Below are 11,017 nucleotides of genomic sequence, written 5' to 3'. Positions count from 1 at the left end.
CTAGAACCTGATCATTTCTAAGCCTGGAAAGCACAATTTAGTAGAATTCATAAAAATGAACCCATTCAAAAGTCTACATACGCTTGATTCTTAATACTGTGTTGTTATCTGAATGATCCACAGCTGTTTGTTTAGTGATAGTTGTTTATGAGTCCCTTGTTTGTCCTGAACAGTTAAACTGCTTGCGATTCAGAAAAATCCTTCAGGTCCCACAAATTCTTAGATTTTTCAGCATTTTTGTGTATTTGAACCGATTTGAACCCTTTTCAACAATGTATGATTTTGAGATCCATCTTTTCAAACTGAGGACAACTGAGGGACACATATGCAGCTATTACAGAAGGTAAACGCTCACTGATGCTTCAGTAGGAAACACAATGCGTTAGGAGCTGGGGGTGAAAACTTTTGGATTGTTAAGATTATGGACAATTTTACTTGTTTTGTCTCCTGGGAAACACATAAGTTTCTTCTGTAGCTTCTGAAGGGCAGTACAAAATAAAAAATATGATATTTAGGCAAAATAAGAAAAATATTGGCTACTCATTCTGTTCAAAAGTTTTCACCCCCTGGCTCTTAATGTGTCGTTTTCCCTACAGAAGCATCAGTGAGCGTTTGAACCTTCTGTAATAGTTGCATATGAGTCCCTCAGTTGTCCTCAGTGTGAAAAGATGGATCTTAAAATCATGTGGATCATTCAGGTAACAACACAGTATTAAGAATCAAGCGTCTGTAAACTTTTGAACGGGGTCATTTTTATAAATTCAACTATTATTTTCTCTTGTGGACTATATGTAAACATCTTTTATGTGAAATATCTGATTCAGGTCAGTAATAAAAAATAAAAAAAAAAACATGCATTTTGTATGATGCCTCTTATTTTGGTAAAATAATTAACATTTTGCAAATTCTGCAAGGTACATGTAGAATCTTTTGACATCAACTGTATACACATTAGTAAGTTTTACAGGCTGTAAATTCTTCATATTATTATATTTCATAAAGGTAACTTTATGTATTCATATACAAAACATCACAACTGCACACAAGTTACCAAACATAGTTGGTTTAATGCATGTTTGTGTGAATGTAAGAATTGACTTTTTTTGTTTTGTTTTCCCAGTGGTTTAGTATGCATTCCTATTGCGTATGTGTTAAACAATGACGTTTGTGTGTGTAGGAACACAACTGGGGCAGATTCAAACAAATATCAACTGACTAATCTGCCCAAAATCACAAAATCACTGCTAAGCCTCCAAACAAAGTAACCTGATCTACACAAGTTAATAATTTATGTGTCTTGACATGTTTTTGTTGAGCTGAGAGAATGTATTTGAAAACAATAATACCACACAGGACAGATAGTCAATGGCAGGTCAGAGCTTATTGGCTGAATTGCTCATGACTCAGATCTGTGCAAATATGAGACTAATGAAAACCTGCCACACTTAGAAAAGCATACATAACTTTTAAATTAACACTATAAAGATGCATCCAAAATCATATTTATCAATATATACACACACATCATAAATCTACAATAAATGTTGGTCTAGACAAAACAAGAGTGTATTGCACAACCCAAACTACAGACTTGTAAGGCAGCAATATTCCTCTATCCCTATGAGCTCATAAGCATTTAAAGAGACATGCACCAAAATGGGTGGCTGTGAACAGAGCCGTTTTTGGCGAGGTAAAAAATGATGTTGTTTTACATGAGCATTGAGGAACTTTAACCAAAGTATGTTGTAGACATTTCATGAAGACCCTAAACAATCATACCAACTTGTGGTAAATATGGGCATCCAATGTCAACTTTAAAGGTTCTATTGCTAGTGATGATACTGAATTGGATTGGTCATCTTTCTTACATCCATACTGCAGTGCATACTGAATTGTGATTGGTCTTGTCTTTTATAGATACCCTTCACATTAACTACTGTATTATATTAATTGATTCTTGTTTGTTCTTCTTCTTCTTATTATTATTATTATTATTATTTAAAAAATCCCTTTAGAAATATAAAGTTCTGTTCCCTTCCAAAACCACCATCAGCATATACTGCAAAAATGCATGTTTCATGGCAGCGACTCAAAATACTAAAAATATACTTTGGCTTGAACAGATTACCCACGTGTGTGGGTATGAGGAAATGTGTAAAAAAAAAAAAAAACACACAAGGGAACCATGAGGTATCCAAACTCCCTTTGATTTTAGGCTACAGCTGGGTCATCTGAGGCTTCAGTCCCGTCTTCTGATAAGAGTGCTTGAGTGTCATTAGAATCCAGTGAATGGAAACACCTAAGGATACTGGAGTGGGACACAAAGTCAGAATGAATCAGCATTCTTAGCTACACACACTCATGTACAACAAATACAAGCAGATGCAAGGGAAAGAGGAAATGTAAGCCTTAGCTGACATGAAAAAATGAGGAACTATAGCCTATTAATCAAAACATACTGCAGTAACATGCCAGATAAAATTTTGGAATATGTTGCTGCTTTGAAAACACTAATAGTTTAATAACACTGTTAAATATAATCTTTTTCGAATTTCAAAATAAATCTATTTTTCATATTGTACAATATAATGATAGGATGACATTTACTTGTAGCATTTAAACATGATTGAATGTCATTTTTAGTTTTTTTTTACCTAAAGCTCTGCAGTCAGCAGTCATTTCAAGGGATAGTTCACCCAAAAATGAAAATTCTGTCATTAATTACTCAACCTCATGTCATTCCAAACCCTGCATAGACAGCATTGCAACTACCATGATCAAGGCCCAGAAAGGTAGCAAGGACATTGTTACAATAGTGTGACTTCAGTAGTTCAACCTTAATTCTTAAACGGTCTATGCAGAGTCAGAAAGCTCCCGGATTTCATCAAAAATATTGTAATTTGTGCTCCAAAGATGAACGAAAGTCTTACAGACTTGGAACGACATGAGGTGAGTAATTACTGACCGAATTTTCATTTTTGGGTGAACTATAGCTTCAAAGTGGAGGTTTAAATGCGCAGTTCAGACCTTTTAGCATTCTCAAGATCAAAAACTGGTTATGTTTCAGTGCAATTCTTACCCTAATAGACATATGGGTATGATACAGAGTCCAGAACCCAATAGGAAGATGAAACCAGGACACCATGCCACGGTGGCCGCATAGATTCTGCTAAAAACTGCAGAGGACCCGTTACTGCTCAGGTTTTCCGTAAAGGCCACACAGGCAAAGAGCGCTCCTGAGAAAACATGAAGGGCAAACAAAGAACAGTCTGGTATGATTGTCTCTTCAAAAGGAGGAGGAATGCATCATACACGGTGCCACATACAAAAAGACTTTTCATAAAAATGCATTCACATAAGAATCCTTAAAGAGAAAGTCCACCCAAAAATGAAAATTCTGTCATTAATTAATCACCCTCATGTTGTTCCAAACTTATAAGACCTTCGTTTATCTTCAAAACACAAATTACAATATTTTTGATGAAATCCGAGAGCTTTCTGACCCTGCATAGACAGCAATGTAACCAACACGTTCGAGGCCCAGAAAGGTAGTCAACCTTAATTTTATGATGATTGTAAGATGAACAAAGATCCTACGGGTTCGGAACAACATGAGGTTGAGTACAGGACAGAATTTTTCTTTTTGGGTGTACTATCCCTTTAAATGTAACACCACTTTTGAAAGAATCCCTTTCCAGTGCATAGTCACACAAAAACACCCCCTTTGAGCAGAGAAGAGCTCGCCTGACTGACATCTTGCTGGATAAGGAGTTTTGCTCTGGAACTGTGATTTTTAGAGTCACTCACCCTGCTCAGACTTTGAGACGACCTTTGACATCATCGAACGCAGGACAGGGAACGGCATGATGGCAAACATAGCAGGAATCCTCACTGTAAGCAAACACATCAATACTCACATTAACTAAATAAAACAAGATATGAAGAATTAAATATATCTTCAGCTATTTCAGATGCCTACAAATTTACAGTTCACACTGACTTCTATTCCATATTGAACTAATATATAATCAGTGTTGGGGAAAGTTACTTTTGAAAGTAATGCATTACAATATTGCGTTACTCCCTTAAAAAGTAACTAATTACTTGACATTTTATGGAAAGTAATGTGTTAACTTTACTTTTGAAATCTGGACAGGCTTGCTAGTTTGTTTTTAATATAAAAAGTTAGAGTTTTACCAAATGTAAAAGCCCTTTCACACCAAAATGTGAAATTAATAAGCCTAAGGCTGAAGGAAAAGTAAATTCATGTCTGTACAGTAGAACTGTATAAAAAGGAAGTTCAACTCTCTTCACCAATGAGAAAAATGAAGCACAAATGTTAATTAATCTGAAGTTAGTTTTGCTTATTAGTATGGTTGAATTGGTCAGCAGCAAAAACATTGGTTAATAAAATGGGATTAAATACATAAAGGAAACAAAAAGTGACTGGCGTTACTTTTTTGAAAAAGTAATTTTAGTAATTTAGCAATTTTTTTGTAAATAAAAAAGTAACCCCTTATTTTACTAGTTACTTGAAAAAAATAATCTTATTACATAACTCGCGTTTGAATTTTGCGTAATGCATTACCCCAAACACTGTATATTAGGTTAACTAACAAAAAAGTCCAACATATCCAGATTGCTGATAATACGTGATAATGAAATTCATTAACACTTTAGTACAGTTGCCAGTGCAACTGTGTTCAGTTATCAAATTAAATTAATTAAGCAAACTTGATCACTGTATTACTGTACACATAAGTAAATATGATCAAATATGTGGGGTTGCTGTACCCAGGAACAGCTGCTGTTTGCATTTAATTAATTTTAGCAATCTTCACCATAAAATAATAATTGTAGTGCACTATAAATACCACTTCCAACAAATGTTAAAAGCAAAATTGAGCTGTGAGAAGACACATCTAAGAATTATTTGACTGTGATGTCTCAGAAAATTTGTAATTCTGCAATTTATTAAATGTTGAAAGTTTATTCTCTCTTTTCCTTAATGTTTAGTGATGTTTAGTTCAGCATCATTACTTCAGTCTTCAGCGTCACATGCTCCTTCAGAAAACATTCTAATATGCTGATTTGCTGTTCAAGAAACATTTTTTTGTTATTATTATCAATATTTCAAACATTGATAATGTTTAATGTTGATCTAAAAATCATCATTTAATGCATTTATAATGTTACATAAGATTTCTATTTCAGATAAATGCTGTTCTTCTCAACTTTCTATTAATCAGAGAAACCTGAAAAAAATTACTCAGCTGTTTTCAACATAATAATAATAATAATAATAATAATAATTGTTTTTAAGTGGAAAATCTGAATATTAGAATGATTTCTGAAGGACCATGTGACTGGAGTATTGATGCTAAAATTCAGCTTTAAAATCACAGGAATAAATGACATTTTAAAATATGTTTAAATAGAAAACTGTTTTATTTTAAATAGTACAATTATTTAAAAAAATATATACTGTTTTTGCTGTACTTTGGAATAAATAAATGCAGGCTTGGTGAGCAGAAGAGACTTAAAAAAAAACATTACAAATCTTACTGTTCCAAAACTTTTGACAGTATATAATAAAAATAGTGTATGTATGACTATTGTACATATAGAGTCATATATAATATGTTAAATGAGGCATAAATAATAATAAATAAAAAATTATAATAAATAATATATGAAATTGATATTTTTCTAAAATGAGTTTTGGACTGTGCGTGTTTATACTCACCGAGGAACATCATGAGCGTGGTCTTTGCAAAGGCTGTCATCAACATGCTTATAGCAACTGACAGCATCCCAATGAAGGCGATGGCAATGTTAGGTATACAGAAAGAGAACAAATACACACCGACAAAACTAGTGATAAAGATGGAGGTGCTGACTGCGGCGCCATAGCCGATGAGGATCTCGCTCCAGCACAGTGGTTCATTGAGTTCGTAAAGTGTGATCATTGACAAGCCCCCCGTATTGACAAAAGATAATGAGGAGAAAGTGAGAATCAATAGCACAAGAACCCATTTCCTTTGACCACTGCCTCCTGCAAACAAGTTGTAGATAGCACATACAAGTTTCTGCATGGCCCGACAACAACCCACAGTCTCCGACCGGTCAATCACCCTGGTTTCTTCCAGAATAAAGATGGCGTATAGCAAGTTAACCACGTGAAACATGGCAGATGTAAAGAAAGGCCAGTTGAACCCGGTTGTATGCAGGAAGTAGCCTGTGGAGATTGACGCCACGCCAGCCAACAAGCCAATCATCATGTCTACCACAGCCATACGAAGGGTCTTTTGCTTGCCGTCCTCACACAAATCAGCCACATAAGAGAAGCAGCCCCCTAGCATGGTGCCAACACCACCAAACAGGGCACTCACGAAACTGGCGGCAATTAGGAGGTAGAGGTTGAGCTCGAAGAAGGAGACCGCTAGGAATGAAAGTGTGTAGATCAGAGAGCCAATGAGTGGCATAATAATAGTGAACTTTCGGCCACGCTGATCGCTGTAGGCCACCAGGAGGAGGGTCACTATGAGACTGGGGATCATGGAAGACAAATCACTGTACATGGAGAACAGAGACGCTGCTTTCTGCACCTCCTGAAAAACAGAGCAAAATAAATGAAACAGATGTGATAACAAAACTAAAATCTAATGACGTCAATTGCAATTCTTGGTACAAATAAGAAAAGCTATAAAAAGAAAAAAAAAAGAAAGAGGAAATGAAACACAGATGTGTTTCCTTAAGTATCAATCACCAAAACTATACTACTACTATGGACTGTTCTCTAAAGCAACAACAGGTGTAACTCACATTATACACTAGCAGTCAAAAGTATTTGAACTGTAAGATATTTCAATGTTAGATATTACAATGATCCCAAGCACATTAGCAAATCTACAACAAATAGGCTAAAAAGAAAAGAATCAAGGTGTTGCAATAGGCAAGTCAAAGTCCAGATCAAAGACACACTGTTTTTTTCTGTTATGACTATTGTACATTTAATGTCATACATGGTACAGTAAATGTGGTACACTCTAAAAAATGCTAGGTTATTTTGTTTAAACCAAATGCTGGGTTCAGCATATTGCGTCACTTTATTGAGTTGCTTTTAATATTTTTACCCAGTGCTGGGTAGTTTTTCTGCACTATAAAAATGCTGGGTTATTTTTCTAACCCAAATGGTGGGTTTAGCTTGTTGGGTAATTTTATTGGGGTATTTTATATTTATATTTTTTACTCAGGTGCTTGGTAGTTTTTCTGTAACTAAGCAGCTGGGTCAGTTATAATGCTAGTTTTTGTTTTTTTTGTTTTTTTTACCCAACCGCTGCGTTGTGCTGCATGTCTCTGACAAAACAACCCAGCTGTTGAGTTATAGTGAGAGAGTGGGCTTTTTGAGTCTTTTTGAGTCCTCTACTGTTTGTGCTATTTGTTTATGGACAGGTTTTGAAGTCAGTCATGGCATCTTTCAGCTATGAGTGAAACACATGGCAGCGATCTAATGTTTGCAATTCCCCTGGCGAACAGCACCCCATCACTGGCTCAGATTTCGGCAACACACCAGTATGGAAAATTGATTACAGAGAATGGTTTAATACACTTAAATTAAAATGCCACTTTTAAATGTTAATTTTTTAAAAAAATGATTGTTAAACGAGTTAAATGGTATGTAATATTATAAACTATGCTGTATTCACTCAAATAATTAGGGGCCAAGCACCGAAGGTGCGTAGGCAAATATTGTATCCGTTCTGTTTCTTATTATTATTCTTCTTCCGCCGCAAGTCTATGGCAGCCCCTAGAACCGCTTGCGGGAAAGTTGTATAATTTGGCACACTGATAGAGGACAGTCCCAACATTAACCATAGCAAGTTTGGAGTCTCTAACTCAAACTCTCTAGCGCCACCACTTGTCCAAAGTCTCACTTTCTTTTTGCTAATAACTTTTGAACCGTTAGCCACAAAATCAAAAAAAAAAAATTCTCTGAATCCGTGGGTCATGCTGAGTCGAATGAACACCAAAATTAAAAAATCGTAAGGTTTAGTTTTTTTTCTATAATTAATTGTTTGTAAAACCTACTTTTTCGAACTCGTCCTAGACGGTTTGTCTGATTTTCACCAAAATTGGCTCAGATCATCTTCTGACCATGCTGGCAAAAAGTTATGGAATTCAAGTTGATAGATGAAACCGTTTTCGTACAGCGCCTCTACAAATTTTCGACTTGAAATGTACATAAAAACTTCCTGTCCACCATTTTGATTATTGTTGAAAACCTACTTTTTCGAAATCCTCCTAGATCGTTAGTAGGATTTTCACCAAATTTTACTCGGATCATCTTCAGACCATGCTGTCAAAAAGTTATGGATTTCGTGTCGATTTTCGAAACTGTTTTCATTTAACGCATCAATGAATTTGCTGAAAAGATGCCAAAGCGCATCTGAAGCTGTATCTCTGCAAAACTTTGAGATATTTGCACCAAATTTTGTATGTGGCATTGTCACCTCACACTGATTACACCACATCAATTTGGTAACAGCGCCACCTATTGGTCAAGAGTAATAAGCCATTCATTAACTGCTAATTTTGAAATTTCCAAAAATGCTAATAACTGTAGATTGCATTAGCCTATTGTAATGAAACTGGTCTCAAAATATTCCTTGGGTCATGCCGACAACATAGATGCTAAATATGCCACAGTTGATCAAACTTCCTGTCCGCCATTTTGATTTATGTTGAAAACCTAATTTTTCGAACTCCTCCTAGACGGTTTGTTTGATTTTCACCAAAATCGAGTCAGATCATATTCAGACAAAAAGTTATGGATTTCATGTTGATAGATGAAACCGTTTTCGTACAGCGCCTCTACAAATTTTCGACTTGATGCTAAAATGATTCTGAGGCTTTATCTCTGCAAAGCTTTGACATAATGACACCAAACTTTGTGTGTGCCTTTGTCACTAAACTAAACACACCACATCGATTTGTAAACAGCGCCACCTGTTGATCAAACGTAATAAGCCATTAAATCATATCAATAGGCGTTCTACATAATTTTTCTGTCGTTTTGACTAAAATCATCTTAAAATTGCTTCCTTTTACATAATGTTGCAATTTGTCTGGTGTTCCTGCCATCCTTAGCTTCTCATTTTCCCCTTTGAGTGCTTGGCCCCGTAATTGCTGCTTGCAGCTATATTTTAAATTGTCTTATATTTTGTCCATAGGTGTTCTTGCTTAATAATACATGTTCATCTTTTGATTATTGGTGTTGCCTTTATAATTCTGTGTGATTTTTAATTTCCAGCCCATTTTAAGCCAGCAACATAATAATTTCAAACAATAATTGACTTAACATCATTTATATAACATTATATTATATATAACAAAATAACATTTAACTCAACCAGCTGTATCAAAATAACCCAGCATGTGTTCTGACCAATATTTACCCAGCATATTTTTTTTAAATGCTGGAAATTACCTCACTAAAAATATTTTGATCATTTAAAGATAAACTGAAATTTTTTAAAAAAAGGAGATAAAGAATCTGTGTTGCCAGATACTACTAGAAAAAAAATACATTTAAGCTGGGTCTGACAAAACAAAGCCACAATAAGCAGCCTAAATAAACCCAAATATTTAAAATGCATTCTGGAAACAAGCACACACATAAAAACCATAGTAATCTTTAAAAAATGTTTAAAAACACTTAAAAAGTGGACATGAGAACACTAATGCAATTAGTGCCATGAACCTGTGGTTACTCTTCTAGACACCTGTGTGAACTTTGAGAGGAACTCACTGAAATACATTGAGACCAGCTGGTTAAAAGTAACTGCTAAAGAAGGAAGTTAGTTATTAGGAAAACTCTAGCAACACTTGCTTTAAAATTCTGCTATATAATGCAATGAAGTTTGTTTATAAGCAAATATGTAAGTGATCATCACTTACATATTTAGTGATGTAAATGTGTTTGTGTCATGTGACATAAGTAGGCTTACTCACATCTTGTTGTCTGCTGTGGCTGGTGTTTTTGGCGCACTGGGAAGTATTGTCGGACACGGGGTAAGATGAGTTTGTGATCTCCAACCACAATCTGCGATACACGTACTGCTGCACGAGGGGATAAACCATAAAACTGGCAAACGCGTAAATTGCGACGATCGGCTCGATGAAGTACAGTCCCTTCATAGTGTCGAAGGTGTGTGCTGAAAAGGCCAAGAGCAAAACAGACAGTTTCTATATGATCAGATCTACGAATTAAAAAAGCAAACATCAAAATTCAAGACTAGAGCTTTTCAGGCAAAACTTGCATCGTGACAGCTCAAATAAAACTGTCAAAGTGCTGACCACCTTGGACAGCTACCAGTCTGCTTACAGCCCACTGGTACAAACAATGCAAACCTTTCGGAGACTTACTTCTTCATTCAAACGGATACATTAGAAATTCCTCTCCACTGCTGAGACTCTTCTGTAATCAGTTTGACAGTTAACAGTGTTCTCTGTTTTGTTTATGAAACATGACTGATCGCAACCCCTTATGAAACGCCGGTTTCCTGCCCTTGTGAATGTGATTGGTCAGTTGAATTTGAGGTATCCAAGGCATTGGCTGGTGTGGCTGTCAATCACCGCAAATGACCGGGTTGAGTTGTGAAATTGCTGTGAGCATCGCAACAGGATTTCGTACTTTAAAAATAATAAATAATAATATAACAGTCCTTTCGTTACAGTTGCGGGTGTGACTAAAATTGCATTTAATTTTTTATTTTCAGAATGTCATTGCAAGATAGCTAATCTATCTATCTATCTATCTATCTATCTATCTATCTATCTATCTATCTATCTATCTATCTATCTATCTATCTATCTATCTATCTATCTATCTATCTAATCTATTGATGATCTTGACGTATTCACAGAGCTGTATATTATTATATATAATGTTGTGTTATTTTTTAAACTTTAGGTGTTTATTTTATTCTTGCTGTTGTTAAAGTCAAATAAAACT

At 35.2% G+C, this 11,017-nt stretch overlaps 1 protein-coding gene across 1 annotated transcript; it reads right to left on the bottom strand.

Moving 5' to 3' along the window:
* Positions 1-857: 857 nt before the first annotated feature.
* LOC141299346 (lysosomal proton-coupled steroid conjugate and bile acid symporter SLC46A3) lies at positions 858-10,566 on the bottom strand. Its single transcript, XM_073829701.1, has 6 exons — positions 10,429-10,566; positions 10,015-10,217; positions 5,747-6,611; positions 3,808-3,891; positions 3,080-3,236; positions 858-2,308 (listed from the first exon to the last, which is right to left on the bottom strand). The coding sequence occupies exons 2-6, from the start codon at positions 10,198-10,200 to the stop codon at positions 2,212-2,214; spliced, it is 1,389 nt and encodes a 462-aa protein (XP_073685802.1). The 5' UTR covers positions 10,201-10,217; positions 10,429-10,566; the 3' UTR covers positions 858-2,211.
* Positions 10,567-11,017: the final 451 nt, after the last annotated feature.

This window comes from Garra rufa, chromosome 23 (genome assembly GCF_049309525.1).
Source record: "Garra rufa chromosome 23, GarRuf1.0, whole genome shotgun sequence".
NCBI classification, from domain to species: Eukaryota; Metazoa; Chordata; class Actinopteri; order Cypriniformes; family Cyprinidae; genus Garra; species Garra rufa.
This window is presented reverse-complemented; position numbering and strand designations above follow the sequence as displayed.

Bases quoted from the DNA above. Each gene is read 5' to 3' on its own strand.
- LOC141299346 (XM_073829701.1), bottom strand. From the start codon at position 10,200: ATGAAGGGACTGTACTTCATCGAGCCGATCGTCGCAATTTACGCGTTT. The intron at 3,892-5,746 runs GTGAGTATAAAC...GTTTGCTTACAG, and splicing joins CACGCTCATGATGTTCCTCG to TGAGGATTCCTGCTATGTTT. The intron at 3,237-3,807 runs GTGAGTGACTCT...ATGTTTTCTCAG, and splicing joins CGTCTCAAAGTCTGAGCAGG to GAGCGCTCTTTGCCTGTGTG.